The following is a 15,803-nucleotide window of genomic DNA, read 5'->3' on the forward strand; positions in this document are numbered from 1 at the left end:
ACCAACACTTAAAAAAAGAAGAGACCTTTAAATAAATTAGAATCTCAACTACATTTTAAATCAAATCCAGTCAAATGGGTACAACACTTCAGTCTGGCTGACAGCAGATTGGGAACAAATGATTTACTGTCTGCCAGAGGCAGCCATGCAGCAGCCAGTCTGCCCCAAATTGCAGCTTACTGTGGTCTAAAACATATCTCAGCTACACAGACATGACAGAGAACATGATGATCCAATGAACCAGCCTATGACCCAGTCAACAGTTCATGCAAGTCCTTATAAAGCAGAGTGACAGGTCTTTTCACAGCAACTCAATACTGCCTATAAGTAAATATGGCCAGATAAGGATTATCATAGAATCACACAACAGTTTGAGTTGGAAGGGACCTGAAAGCTAATTTCATTCCAGTCCTCCTGCAATGGGTAAGGACACCTTGCTCCAAGCCCTGTCCAACCTGGCCTTGAACACTTCTGGGGATGTGGTAGCCACAGCCACTCTAGACAACAAGACATGAACAACGTTATGAACAAGGTGAGTGTGCCCCATGCACGCAGTCCCATTGCAGAAGTTATTTGTGACAGAAAAATGCTTCCAGATCCTGGCTAACATCCAGCAGATGCAACTGCTACTAATCCAGAGAAAGTCTTCTGACACCATTGTACCACACCACCTTCCCAAATTAACACTAAAATAATGAACCCAGCTATCACTTCAGCACAATCTCAAGAGATATGTTTAGTTTCCAGACTCTGAACTGCCACCTCTTTTAAGCAGCTCCCATTTGGAAGCCATTAGTTATATGCCTCAACATTGAAACAGATGGTGAGAAAAACTTAAGCAGCTAATAAAAATCACTATAATACACTGCCTGTTGACATAAATGCCATACCTCCACTTCATGCCCAAGCTGGCAACCTAACTTCAAAATCTAACAATTTTTTCAAACATAGAGGTTAACGGCAAAGATTTGGAGAAACAGTTGATGGAATTTGTTACTCCTATAGGTTGTTCAATGAAGAGACTAAGACTTCAGAAACCAGTTTTATCAACATGTTTCAGTTTGCACAAAACCCTCACATACAGCTAACAGGTGACCAAAAAGCAGATATTTCTTCATATTTTCAGCCTTCCTAGAACAGACACACAGGTACTTCCCACACATAAAATATATAGCTGTCCACACTGTTAATGACCACAAAACATGCTTTCATAGCCATCTTCAGGGTGATCACACTGAACTCATCAAAAGAGCTCCAGTCAGAGGAAAACACATCAGGTTTTAAAGTTACCACTAAAACCATGAGAACAGAGACTTCCATACCTCCACTCTCCTGCAGAGACAAGACCAATGGGAACAGTGTTTGAAAGACTATCTACCCAATCAGAAAGCTTCCACAGAAACACAATCTTGGAATTCCTTCCTTTGAACAGGATTTCCTGCTGTCCTGGTTTCAGCAGGGATAGAGTTAATTTTCTTCTCAGTAGGTGTTGAGAGTTGTGTTTTGGATTCAGTGGGAGTATAATATTGATAACACACCAATGTCTGGGGCCAAGCCAGGCATACCCTAAGTCAATGACTTTTCACTGTCCTGCACTAGCCAGCTATACAAGAAGCTGGAGGGGAGCATGGTCAAAACAGCTGACCCAAACAGGCCAGAGGAATATTCCATACCACAGAATGTTCTTCTCAGTTTACAAACCAGGGGAGCTGACCAAGAGGGGCCAATCACTCTTGGGGGACAAGTGGGGCATGGGTCAGTGGGCGCTGAGCAATTGTACTGAGCATCACTTGACTTTTGGGGTTTATTCCTCTCTTTCTTTTTCCTATTATTATCATATGTTTCTTCACTCTAATATTTGAAATGTTCTTATCTCAGCCCATGGGTTTTAGCCTTATAGCATTCACCTCCCCATTCCATTCAGGAGGTGAGTGAGCAGATATGTAAGATGATTACACATTTCAAGTGTTCTCTTGAGTTAACAAGTGTCTATTCAACTCCGCAGATCAACATCATCAAAGTCTATTTAAGAAGTAACCCATAAGCAAATGCATGCTTTAGCACTAATAACAATGCTTTATGAGCACTTTTTACTGCACAATTTAAGAATACTTCAAAGAAAGTCTGCAAATAAGATACAAATAAGGATTTCCAAAGAAAGATGCTGGAATGAAACAATTGATAGCACAGTTATAGATGACAAGAAAGACAAAACAAAACATCTCCACATAGCCTGACTCTACTGATCTTGACCATCTCCCAAAACTGCAACCTCTTGTGCTGACACAAGCAAAGGGAAACCTTGCTACAAGTCAATGAAATTCACTCCAGCTATTTATCACTAACAGAAATGAATATATACTATAAAAGTCTTCTATTCAATTTATGAATTTGAACACACTTGTCAACATCTAACTTAAGTCAGATTAACTGCTTTGGCCTGATTTAATCACCTAATCTTAAACAAACCCATTGGTCTTGCCTTACAGTCAAAAGTGCCTGAAATATTTCATACCCATCATAATCAATCAGTGACCATTTCTCACATCTCAAAAAAGTTCGGGATTATTTTACTTGCAGCACAACTTTAAAAAAACAAGAAAAACTGTTGGCAAAATTAAGCCTATCAGAGCTTGCTAGTAACCTGCAAACAAGGTGAACTTAATTTAGACAGGCATCATCAGAGGCCACAACAACCTGCATCAGAGTACCCAAAATACAACTATTACTGCCATACAACGGGTGAAACAACAAATAGAAGGGAGGAAAGTAGTATCAAAATCCATACTGTCAACAACAGCTCATCTGGGTAGACAAAGACTGGCCTGGATCATCCCACAACACGCACTTCCATTTGAGCCAGCTCCACGCAGAACTGGAGGCTTGATTAGGAATCTAAAAGGGGAGTCCAACAGTGGTAATTTATCGAAACAGAAGTGACAAAAGGTCAAGTCAGATGGCTCTAAAACATGTCTAACTTCAAACACCTCTACAAAGAATCATTTGGAGTAATGTCCCAAGGGAAGAAAAACTTGTTTTGTGAGAAGTTCCTACAGGAACCTCCTGCTTGAACCTAGGTGGACTCTAGACCCTGCAGTAATGAGAGACTTTAAGACTTCACTTTTCTTCTGAAGGAGGGCACATCTGGGAAAATGTTTTATTTTGGCACATGCATCAGGAAAAACAGCCATTTTCTAAATAATGCACTCTGTTTCAGGCCAAAATAGACAAAAAGCATAAGAAGAAGAGGGAATTTTGGCGGGGGGTGGGGAGGGGTAGGGAAATATTGTTTTTCTGCTATTACTAGTTTTCCTCAAGTCCATCATTTAGTCATCTTGAAGTCTATTTGAGTGACCTTCTTCCACTCCAACTGTATTCACCAGGACAATTCCAGTTACACAACACACAAGTTGCAAGCTAAAGGTCATCTACTGCCAGAAGACAATTACAGGTCCTCAACTTCTAATAAAATCATTCAATTTTTTAATTTAAAAATATTCAAAACATGCAAATACAAATTGGCTGCTGTCTGTTATATTTTTGGCACCATCTCAACTTTGGAAGTATCTTAATGTAATAGCATTTAATTGTTAAGGAAAATACCAAGGCAAAGGCAAGCAGGTGACGCTGGAAAGTCATAAAACAATGCACATGTAATTTTCATGTGCTAATGCACACTGATTTTCATTCTAGGATTTAAAAAAACTTTAACATAGAAACATAAGAGTTGAAAAACACCTTTAAAGGTCATCTAGTCCAACTTCCAGCCATGGGCAGGAACATCTTCCACTAGGCCAGGTTGCTCCAAGCCCCATCTAACCTGGCCTTGGACATTTTGAGGGATGGGGCAGCCACAGCTTCTCTGGGCACTCTGTTCCAGGGCCTCCCCACCTACACAGGGAAGAACGTCTTCCTTCTATCCAGTGTGAATCTACACTTTTAGGTTAAAGCCATTGCCCTCTGTCTCATCAATACAGAACTTAATAAAAAGTCTGTCTCCACTCAACTATTCATCAAGTAAAGCAGTTGGAAAAGCACAGCAATATTTTTACTTTTAAAAAACATGGCAACTGAATCTATTCACATAGATGCTGGAGGCTCAACTCCATGCATCATCACGTAAGCATTAAACTGCTATTGGAAAGATCTGCTGCAGGTCCTCAAGCTCAGGGACCTGATCAACTGTCTCCTGTAGAGCACTTCAGACTGAGTGCTCTGAGTCAGACATATGGAAACTTTCCTGAAAGAAGGTCTTAAAAAGGAAGGAGGAAAAAAAAAAGTTTAAAAAAAAGGCATGGTTTTCTTCTGCACCCTAGCAGCCAGATGGTTGCTCTTTCATTGCAATTTAAAGAATTTCCACCTCTTTGATTATGAGAACACACTTAGCACTGAACTCGAATTTATCTAAGATGGGATAGTCTTCCTCAGCAAAAGAGCAGTCCAGAGGAGACCAGTCTCCTCTATCTAAATCTCTATACTGGCCTTGGGTTGATTTGGGGATTAGCTTGTTTTCTTTTTTGCTCATTTTTTTTTCCTGGAAGAGCAGGAGAAGTTGTTTGTTATGGGTCAGTTTGCTGCTTTCTTTGTTTTTACAATGACTTCCATTACTCCCACTGCCATTCTTAGGGAAGCATTTCACTTACGCACTGATTCACTGATTCTCATAACCTCAAAAGGCTCTTTGCTCACAATGGACAAGGAGCTCTGGCTTTGGCTTATCCAAGCATTGGCTTACAGCTCTTTCCAAGAATTTGGTAGTGCAGATATCACTGCAGACATGCAGCACACCACAAGCAGAGAGCAGTATAATCACAACAGCAACATGAAGTAGCTTCAATATACTTGAGAACAGCAGCAACAACTCAGTCTTTAGCAGAGGTTTTATCTTCTTATGAAGATGGGCAGAGTTCTGGAGCTTTGCAGGCAAACACAAGCTGCTGAAAGAGCACTGCCATCATCTGCACAGTCTTCTTATCCATAAAGAAAGATTGTCTTCTGGAGCTGGACATGAGAATTTCACAAAACAACAACAGCAGCACAACATGACTTAGTATTGTCCATCTTCAGGCACCAGATTGTTCACTCCACATGCAACTGCCACCATCCAAGCTAAAGAGCAGACCCAAATGTGACATGGAGCCATTACTAGGTTTATTTCCCTATTCAAAGCCCATTACTTTCCTGATTCTGAAAATAAATGGATTCTAATGGTCTTCGCATATGTAAGATTGGTCTTAACTGTTCTTGCATTGCTCTTGTAGGTGTATCGCATTACCAACAGAACCAGACAAAAATCCTTTGAAATCAAGCTGCCCATATTTCTGTGCCTTCTTTAGACTGCTGTAGACCACTGTCATCCTTCACATGTTGAAAAAGGAAACAAAAAGACAAACCTACACTTTATTTATTCTTCAATTGATGGATAACAGTAAGTCAACTCTTCCACAGAACATCAACAGACAATCTTACACTGCTGACCGGCTGATCAAAATGAAGCAATGCCAAATGGTTCCAGAGAGTTCTTCCAGTTCAGGCAGAACAAGTTCTTCCATCTCTTCTATACATGCCATTACAAGGCTCAGGAGCAGCAGGCAGGTGTTGATGGGTGCCTGATCCTGCTTAAGTGCTGCTCCCTGCTGGTGCTCCTCATTTTCTAGACATGCGCCCACAAGAAACTCATCTTAAAGAACGTCTTTGCCTTTTCTCAAGACGTGTTATTTTGGGGAATTCACTGGAGACATGCAAAAATCTGACCGGAAAAAAAGTATCATAATCCTGTTAAAAATAAACCTGCAAAACACTCAGTCATACACAAAGCCAGATGCTGCAGAGGGATGGTGGCCAGCACGACAGCGCACACACACTGCTCTGCAGAGGTCAGAGCCGACCATGTGGGTTTGGGTGCCCAAGGGGACTACCCGTTCCTCCCGGGGTCTCTTGTCCCCACGCACAGGCTCTCCGTGACCCGCGGACCTGTCCGCGGTACAAAAGCCAGTCCCCAGAAGGACCACGAAGCGCTCGGGCCGGGGATAGGGAACTGCTCAGCCCCATCGGCCCGCGGGGCTTCGTCCAGGCCAGGCCCATCGCACTGAGCCGGGGTCCCGAGCAGATCAGTTGCCGCGGGCCCGCCCCACCCCAGCCGGTACTCACGAGTTGGTGTGCAGGTATTCGAAGGTAAGCTGGGCCCTGTTCAGGCTGCTGTAATTACCCAGGGACATGGCGGCAGTAGCCGCCATCGGGCCTGGGCCTGGGCCTGCGCCCACGCCGCATGCACTGGCGGCCGCGAGCGCCTCCGCCCCGCCCCCTGCCGCCCCGCCCCGCCCCCTGCCGGTTGGCGCTGCACTGCACTGCGTTATGCCGCCCCCCGGCGGTGCGGTGCGGTGCGGTGCGGTGCGGTGCGGTGCGGTGCGGTGCGGTGCGGTGCGGTGCGGTGCGGTGCGGTGCGGTGCGGTGCGGTGCGGTGCGGGCCTGCTTTGTCTCCACTGCTCTGGGATCGCACCCGGCACCGCAACTGCCCCCGCGGGGGGGGGGGGGGGGAGGAGCCACGCGGCTGTCCCCCCATTGGTGAAGAAGAGGCACATGATGCAAGTGCCTCGGTGCGGCCGATGTGTTCTCTACGCCCCCGCGTGATGGACGCGCGCGGCCGGGTGGGAGCGGCGCAGGTGGGTGAGTGCGGCGGGGCCGCTCCGGGACCCTTCGCTGGATCCTCTTTTTCCCTCAGGCTTTGTCCCGCTAGCAACGGAGCGCCTCAGCGCCGCGGGAGTGGCCGCCGCGGCCTCCTAGGGCGGGGAACCGGCTGTGGTGGGGTCGGGCTGCGGGGTGAGGTGGCCTGGGAGCGGGAGCCCCCTCCGACTTTGCCGACCTCGCCGGAGCCGGGGCGCCCGATCGCCGCGGTGCCGGCGGCGTGAGCGGAGAGTACTAGCTGGCGGTGACTGCTGGGTGCCAGGTTGGAGCGGGTAAGGCCCGCCGGTCCCGAACGGCGGGAGTGGCTCCGGGATCCATGTGGATGAAAGGATCCCGCCTCTCATCTCTTAGGAAGGTTCCGCGCGGATTTCGGCTGGTCCTGCTGCGCTGGTGAAGGCTCTGCGAGGTCACCGAGGAGAAGCTCCTGAAAGTGCCCGTACTTACCAAAAAACATTAATGTAAAGGGTATATAAAATCATAAATATTCTTGCTTCAATTCTGTGCTTTTTGTTCATCTTGAAATGTGAAAGGATTCAGCTCAAGGGCTGTCCTATCTCTGTCCTGCACCCATCGTTCTCCCTCCCTTCCACCCCTGCGAAATGCAGCCTGAACACGGGAGCCTTGAAGACTAGGAATATTTGTCTCAGCATTTGACTTGTCCAATGGAAAAACAACTCCAATCATTCTTCTGAAATGGACGCTGAAACAGCATGGCTGTGTCTTGGATAATAGGAATCTGAACTTAATATCCAAAATCTGAAGGAATTCATTCTGTGCAGAAATTATTGTGGTATATTTCTTCTTGAAGAATGTCCAGCAAGAATGAAACACGTAAGACTGCAGATTTAAAAAGGATAAACATTATCTGATACTTTATTTATAGAGCACCAAAGGGAAAAGGTAAAGGTTTTGTTAAAAAAAAGAGAAGCACTTTAATTTTGTCTGACAATTTTCCAATAGAATCTAATTCATTAGAGGAAAAAAAAAGAAGGCTATGGGAGTTGGGATTATTCAGCCTGGGAAAGAGAAGCATCCAGGGTGACCTTACTGCAGTCTTTCAGTACCTCAGGGCTCTCCAAGGGAGCTGGAGAGGGACCTTGGACAAGGGGTAATGGCTTCCCACTGCCAGAGGGCAGGGTTATTGGAATAATGAGAAGAACTTCCATGGGAGAGTGGCGAGGCCCTGGCACGGTGTGCCCATAGAAGCTCTTGCTGCTCCATCCCTCAAAGTGTGCAAGGCCAGGTTGGACAGGGCTTTTGAAGCAACATAGCCTAGTAGAAAGTGTCCCTGCCCATGGCAGGGTATATAACTAGATGAGTTTTAAGATCCTTTCCATCCCAAACCATTCCATGATTCTGTGGTATCCAAAGCATGTGGTGAAAAGTTAAATTTAAATCTGTTCCTCATTGGTAAATGGCTAAAACCTGAGTTTCATATTTGAGTTGTTTGACCCCCATCCCCAGTTGTGTATGAGCCTGAGCTAACAAGTCTGCAGCTTTGGCCTGAGAACTTCACTTCCCAGAACAGCATTTAGTTCTGTTTATCCTCAGTTTGGCATGTTAAGGCTAGCAAGTTGTATCATTCTACCTGGCAGGGATTTCTCTGTGTGTTAGAGAAAACGCCTTGTGAAGGCATCAAAAAATCACTGTGCATGTGTGTGCAGTGGCTTTTTTAAGCCTTATCTCTGAAAAGCTGTGCACAGCAGATCATTGACCTGCATGAAAGAATTAGGAAAATTACTGTCAAGAACTGTGTTTAGGTGTATTAGCTTATAACAATCAATGAGTCTATTACAGATTGTAGCATCATCTGTTGTGCTCAGTTTTTATTTTGTTACATTGTAGTCAATGTCAGCAGCCGATGTTCAAAAGTAATATAAATCCTATCAGTGTAAGGGCAGGGTAATCACCCAAATGTGTGTTCCTGAGGAACATGAGCTTGAACTTATGTATCATATCAACCTTGTCCTCTTAGGTAATCAGACTGTCTCTGTACCTACCAGGAACTTTGTCTCATCATCTTCAGGAAGGAACCAGTGTTTCTTTCCTGGTGTTGGAGAGGTTAACAATATTGTCTGAGTACTAAATCACTGTGGACAGAGCAGTTGAACACCTTCCTGCTGCTCCTATGGGAACTGACCTGTTCTGTGCATGGGCTGGCTGGATGCCAGTCCTTTCCATCTGGCCCTTAGCAGAAGACCAGAGAAATGCAGTTCTATTTCATTTGGCCAGCCCAGGTAGGAAATTGGTCATTGCCATCTCACCATTTGGTGGTGATCAATTTGACAAAAGTGAAGTGACAATTCTTACACTTTCCCTAGCTGTTCTGCAGTAGGTTTCAGACATGTTCCTGACTTCTGCTCTTTGGTCTCTCTTGCTCAAGTCTTGAAAGATTTATACCTTCATTTGCTGGCTCTCTCAGCTGCCAGATATTGGCCCAAGGTGTAATGAAATTAATTCACCTTTTGCAAAGCAGCATTTAGATTACATCACAGCTCTGCCTTGGCCACAGCAGAGCCATGCTTTGATAGGAACCTCTCTGTCCATGGATGGAGACATAACAGGCTTGTTTGGCCTGTGTCCCACTGCTGCAAACTGCTGAATTTCTCAGTACTTTAGAGATGAAAGTCTTCCCACTGGAAATTCACCTTTGTCCTCTTTGGGGGCAGCTGTTTTTCCTTGGAATCTCTCTCCCTAAACTTTGTTTAAATAGTTCTAGATCTTTCAGTTATACTGATTATGACAGGCAACCTCCCTTTTTGTGTTTTTTTTTTCTTCTGCTACCAGCACCATTTCCCTGAATTTCTGTTCCTAGAGTCCTAGGATCTCTGCATCTTACAGTAATGAGCAAAACAAGTCTGGCTGCTCAGGTGTCACAGGCAGTACTCCCTCATTTTTGAAGTCTCCAGTGCAGTAGAAGGCAGCAGTTTGCTCTGGTGCACATAGCTTTCCTCATAAATTACTTGTGGGTTGGTGGTTTGTGCAGCCGGTACAAGTGGAGCTTGGGGCAAACTGTACTGCTCTTCTTTAACCCTAAGGCTAAGTTTCTTACTCTGAAATAATCCCCAAGTCCCCTTGTTAAACTAGTCTTTTGATTCCACACTGTTCAAAATCTACGTTTCTAGGCTGTGGTGTGAATTCCCATGCAGTCCCATGTAGTGTTTGCTGGGCCTTACCCTGGCACAGCATTTTGTTAAGCCTCTTTCCACTGGAGTCCAGGCCATAGCCTGAGGTCATTGAAGAGTTTATTTATATGGCCATTGTTCTGCAAGTTGAAGGTAACTTCTTCTACATCTGTGTGGGCCTTGAGTCAACAACTGTTCTTTTTCTCCCCCATTTTTCAAGAAGCTAGCCTGCTAAGCCAATACTTAATGCAGGAGTCTTCATAGTGGTAAGTACTAGATTCTGCACCAGACAAGTGCCATGAGTGCAGCAAAGTGTCTTTTTCACACAGCTGTGAGGTCTCCCAAGTTAACTGTTTGTAGCTTTATTCTGTGTTTATGTACATGAAAAAATGTAAAACTTTGCATTGTAGAAATGAGGTTTTCAGTGTCCAAGTGAAATAAGCAGGCAGTGAAAAATAAATCTGAGACATCACAAGTAATCCCCAGGTGTTTACTGGTCCTGCCTTTATCCTTTTTTTTTCTGGAAGGAAAAAATGGCATTGCCTTTGGATGCAAAGTCCTCTGTCTATCTCATGATGGAAGCTGCTGATGTTCTAGGTCAGTGCTGGTCTACTGAACATTCAACTTGGTACTTCTAAGAAGACTGGGTGCAGTTGCAAGCCCCAGTAATCAGATTGGCATGGACCTCTTTTCCATTGCCCTGAGTTTGTAGAAAGAATTTCAAAGCAGTTTCCTGTAATGAGCCTGAAGTCATGTTGCCTCACAGCTTTTTGGTTCATTGTTTCATGTCATGCCGTATGCTGCCTCTGCTGTGTGAGGAGTTCTCATTGTCTTCCAGTACAGAATGGGAACTTCTGCTGTGAAAACAGAATGCTGCTCCCTCCAACGTGGGGTGTTCTCCTTTAGACAGATTATGCCAGTCTCACTCCACAGAGAAGAGCTATGTCAAAAAGCATCAGAAGCATTCCTTTTCTTGGGCATGAGTTGTATCTCCATGTCAATTCAATACAATCCAAGAACACAACCCTGAAGTCAAACATTTAGAAGGAAGTGTTTTCCTCCTGGCTTCTCCTAGTAAGGACTTATTCCCTATATGGCCTGGGGCAGCCCTATTTCTTGTGTTCATAGTTAACACAAGAAACAGGGCTGCCCCAGGTCATACAGGGCAAGAAGCTGCACAAGAAGCTGCCCAGTTTCTCCATAGTTTGTATCAAGTAACAGAGCAATTTGCTAACTAAATGTAAGTATCATGAAGTTGGAACTCTCTTCATTGAAGTGTCTTTCTCTCCTATGTTGGAAAGCCTAAATCCTGCAGTCCTTCTCTGGAACAGTAGTTCTATAAACAGTCTGTGTATCTGTCCTTACAAGACATGCAGAGCAAGATGTTCAAAGATGAGCACCTAAACATGTACTGGCATAGCAGTTCAGAGACCTTTTCTGTAGTGCCAGGTGTCACTCTCTCGATGTTTTGTTTTCAGGGAATGTCACGTCATGGATTTAAATTCATTAGTTCACTCTAGGTACCATTCTCAGTGAGACACTGTTTGTCAGAAATTACTTTGTAAATGAGTTTGCCGAAGAGTGGAAAGAGTGATTGAGAGCAGGGAGACATCTTGGAGTGAATTGTCAGCAGGATGGTGAACAGAGAGGATCTTCTACTGCCAGTCAGGCTCCCAGTGTCCTGAGCCCAGGTTTGATTAATGAATTAATAACATGAAAAAAAATGTCACAGCTGTTACAGCATTATGTCACCACCTCAGTTCCACTGCAGAAAACATTCTGTGCCTTGGCAGGAAAGACAGGCAGAAGAGCCTATGAGAAGATGGTAAAAAAGGAGCGATTGTGATGTCTTACAAGACTTTTCTTCACAAACTTGAAAGAGTTATGGATGGCATGAAGTCATTGTCAGAAATTAATAGTTTGGTCAAGGTTGGTCCACAGGGATGCTGCAAAGGACCTGAGCCCAGAGGCTTTCTGCTCTGAACTGTAACTATGATGTTTTTAGTGGCTTTGACCAATGTAAGGTGTGCAGGCTTCTTAACAAGGTAACTAACTAGTACAATTCTTTTTATGAATAAATAGTTTTTCCTCTCTCGTTATTTGAAATATGTGGACTGTGTTTCTTGTGGGTTTGGTCCAATTCAGAGTGTCTGTTTAACCCAGGCTGATGGATGTGTGCCTGACATGGGTAGTTCAGGTAATTTCAGTCTGGCAACTTGAAAGCAACCAAAAATATACTCTTATAATGAAAAGCTTATGGAAATCTCTTGGATATCTCATGGAAGCAGCATCCAAGTAGATTGAGCTGTGGTACCAATGAAGAGATGAACAGATGTATCACTACATGTGGTACAGAACACACATGGGGAGTGCTACAGAGAGGGCTTTACCAGTCATTCCCATCAATGCATCTCTGAGTGGTGACTAGATAACTGCTCCTCTAGCATTTGCTGGGAATACCACCATGGATCAAATTTCTTTTGTCATCTCTGAAGGCATTCATCTCTCCTAGCTTTAGCTCTAGACAAATGCAAGGTGCACAAGAACCCCAGGCTGCCCTTCTGCCTTATAGGAATCTGACATCAACATGAAGAGCTGACTGCATGGTGGGAGAGAATGAGGGGAACTTCGCAGATGTGTAATATATTCCCTGGAATGTCATGGTTTGTGGGAAGCTGGTCAGTCTGGCAGTCAAGAGATGGTGTGAGGAGCAGAAGTACTGCAGGAAAAAGCTGTCAGCACTCTGTCAGTAGACAGCTCTGGGGACGGTCCCTAGCCTGAGCTAGTTCTATCAGGAAGTTGGGAAGTTCTTGGGAGGCGAAAAAAAGAATCTGTGAGGCAGTGTCATTTTTTTAGCAGCTTCACCCTGAAGTTAGTTCTTGTCACTCAGATCATCCATCCAAACCTAGTTATTTTCTTTAAGAGAAACAAACTCGGGAAATGTTTTATCAGTACAGTTGGATCATCTCATGATGGTTTGACCAGTCCTCATCAATCCTATAATCCCATCCATTTGGAAGATGTGTGATATCGTCTTGCTTGTTCAATACATCTTAAGCCTTGATTCTTTGTCCTGCGTTGGTGATCTGCATAATACATAATCTGCATAATATTTTGAAAAGACAAAGGATTTTGTTTTGTAAAAGTGGTTTTGCCTGTGTGCCTCTCCCAAATTCCTTCCCTAACTGTGCTGCACCTAATGTAAGGAAGAGCAGAGTATCCATAGGCTCCCAGTAGTATTATGGTGGCTTGTTTCCTACTGGCATGTGGGTTAATGGGTATGTGAAAGCCAATGAAGAGACTCCAGCCTCTTGAAAGTCAGTTTTGGTGCATCAGGTGGCACTGGCTAAAACGTAGGAAAATACCAGCATTAATGACAGTAGTGCAAAATGTAAAGGAGGTGTCTGGCTCTGGGCTGAGGTCAAATGGAGAAGTGACTGCTAGGCCAAAGAGATGCCTGCCCTGTCCAAAGGCTGAACAAAGAGAAAGAAGTAGCCAGACAAAGGGGTGAGTCAGCAGTGTTGCCTGACTGGGATCACTCACCAAGGCTACAATCACAGAACAAGGGTGCAAAATCAGCAGAAATTGAGCCTGAGAGAGAAAGAACTGGGCTAGGTTGTTCATAAGGTAGGGGAAATGGGGGCAAAATAGAAGGCAAAGCATGTGATGAGGCTGCTTGGGGCCAGGGTGAGCATCAGCTTGGGAGCATGACACCAAAACTGCTAGGGTTCTGTGGGTGGGTTTGCCTTACTTCTGCAGCCATGGTAATGGGATGTGACCCCCATCACTGAACAATTCTCCTGACATGGCAGCTTTGACTTAAATTAGCAGCTCAGTTCATCAGAATCTCAGAAAAGGCCATTTAAGGAATCTCATTTGTGTCCACATCCCTGTGCAGCTCTCCAGACAGGACTGAAAGACAGAGGAAGGTGATAAACTGTCCTCCCGCTTCCCAGGAAGCGTTCTGCAGGCCCTTTCCCAAGCTGTGGCTGGCAGGGTCTTTGAAGTTGGCAGCACGTCTTACACTCCAGCACACCCCACACTCCAGCACACCCAACCATTTGGTTCAAACTGGGAGGTGACCCTTGCCAGGAGGGATTCACCATTTCCAGGCCACAAGGATACATGCCACCAGACCTGTCAGTGCAGCTCAGTCCCACCTGAAGTCATCCCAACTCCAAACACTAAATGGAGAAGCTGCCTGAAAAATGAGGGAGCACTTTTGCATCAGGAATTACTCAAGGCTTTGGTACTGTTCTCAAATATTTGTTTCAGTGTTCTTATAAATGTTCTTTTTGAAGAAAAATATTGTAATTAGCCAATATTCCACAGAATCTAAATATTTTGCTCTAAGACTACTTCCTTTCCCTGACTCATAGAGATTTAATCTTTTGCTGATTATGTGGCTCAGGTTCTGGCCATGATGAGGGCTTCCCTCCACTGTTCACATATAGCTAAGTTCTTAATCCAGTCACTGTCATAGCAAGGGGGAGAAAAGAATTTATCCTTAGTTAATCCTGGGAAGAGTTTTCCATCTGACTTATGCACTCAGAATGTGGAGTATGAAAGAATGCACATCGGAAGAGGATGGGAGAATTAGGAGACAGAAACCAAGCCTCCCTGCCCCCCTGCATCAGCTGTGCAGAGAAGGGGTCACTTGCCAGGAATGGGGAGCCCTTGAAAGAGAGGCCATGGGATCTCAGAGCATGTGAGATCCCTGGAGCTCACAGCATGATGAAAAGCAGGCAGTGTGGGTCAAGTGCCACAACTGGAATTTGTCCCTGCCTGCTCCTCCTTGAGGTTCTCCAAAGCCTTTGCTTGTTGAGGGACTTTCCTTCCCACTGCATGGCAAAGGTGCTGCCCAGTTTCATAGTGTGGAAAGGGGTTTAGGCATACCACATGGTCCCTGCTGTGGAGAAACATCCTGCCCTGCACCCAGGGCTCTGCAGTGTTCACAAGTGTCTGCTGGATTCATGGTCTGGATATGCACTAGGCAGAGAGGAGTTGTTGTATTCCTCAAGGAGTGTGAGCCTGCACTGAGGGATACACCTTGGCATGACTGCCAATGGACCACACAAGTGGTTGGCCATGCTCTCCCCTCTCCCAGATTTGTGGCAGAGCTGACATCTGGCTGCTGGGCTGTAGCTGTTGAAATGAGCAGGCACCAGCTTCCAGGTATGCAGATGTGTGAAGCCCAACTTCCTTTTGGGATGCCAGTAACTGATAGGAGCTGGGTGTCTCTTGAGCAAGTGCTTCCCTGAAACATGGAGAAAAATGAGAGGACTGGAGGCCAAAGGGATTCAAGAGAAGAAGTAACAGCATGCAGCATGTTTGTGCAAGTTCTGCCCAGCATGGGGAAGCACATTCAGCTGGGAGCCCACCACCCCAGCCTCGTGTTGAGGTGTAGCTGATGGGTTTTGGACCAACTGGATGCTCCTGCTGCCACTGAGGCTGAGCCACAAGGCATAGGATGTGGGTTCAAGGGAACCTGAAGCAATGCTGTCTGTCAATCATGGTAGTTGGCGGGACAAGCTGCCTGCTCTTTTTGCTTTCGGTGGGAAGTTTGGCAGTTACAGTGTGTTCTGTGGCGTTTCCTCAGTGACCAGTCTGGCAGTACCTGCTGTGTTTCCATGGAGTAGTTTGAGAAGTCCACTGTAGGAGCATCTTAAGAATTATGTGAGGAATTTTTGTAACATCAGATGGAGACTTTGATCCATTTTATGATCTTGGTGGATGTTGATGATATCCTTCATTATTCTGCTGGTTCACTTTACCATGTGTACCTGGGGGCAGGAACATCTTAACAGGTACTGGGAGAAGAGAAGGAGCCTTGTAACACCATCTGCTGATAAGCAGGATGTTAAAGGTGTGAGACAGAGTAGAAATTTTCCAGGTTCCAGGGTAGAAGTCCTTTTGATTTAAGTTAAATGTACATCTTTTAGTTAAGCCTTAGAATCTTAGTCTGAACTCAGAACATTGCACCAGTGAAGGGCA

General features: G+C 45.1%; 1 protein-coding gene and 1 long non-coding RNA gene across 16 annotated transcripts in view; one reads left to right on the forward strand and one right to left on the reverse strand.

Annotated features, from left to right (window-relative positions):
- The window catches only part of MORC2 (MORC family CW-type zinc finger 2), a 49,445-nt gene extending 43,132 nt beyond the window's left edge, over nt 1–6,313 (reverse strand). For 4 of the 15 annotated variants that reach the window (XM_030230075.2, XM_050980361.1, XM_009092199.4 and 1 more), the window contains exon 1: nt 6,151–6,312. In XM_030230075.2, coding sequence (XP_030085935.1) covers nt 6,151–6,236 — 86 coding nt within the window. In that variant the 5' untranslated portion in view covers nt 6,237–6,312. Of the gene's footprint in view, nt 1–2,788; nt 2,835–4,643; nt 4,769–6,150 lie in introns of those variants that run through there. The other 11 variants (XR_007778887.1, XM_050980359.1, XM_050980358.1 and 8 more) reach the window with 7 other exon arrangements.
- Nucleotides 6,314–6,523: 210 nt separating this feature from the next.
- LOC127060179 (uncharacterized) lies at nt 6,524–11,908 on the forward strand. Its single transcript, XR_007778888.1, has 2 exons — nt 6,524–6,662; nt 7,036–11,908. It is a non-coding gene; the product is annotated as an uncharacterized LOC127060179 (long non-coding RNA).
- The last annotated feature ends 3,895 nt before the right edge of the window (nt 11,909–15,803 follow it).

This window comes from Serinus canaria, chromosome 15 (genome assembly GCF_022539315.1).
Source record: "Serinus canaria isolate serCan28SL12 chromosome 15, serCan2020, whole genome shotgun sequence".
Taxonomy (NCBI): Eukaryota; Metazoa; Chordata; class Aves; order Passeriformes; family Fringillidae; genus Serinus; species Serinus canaria.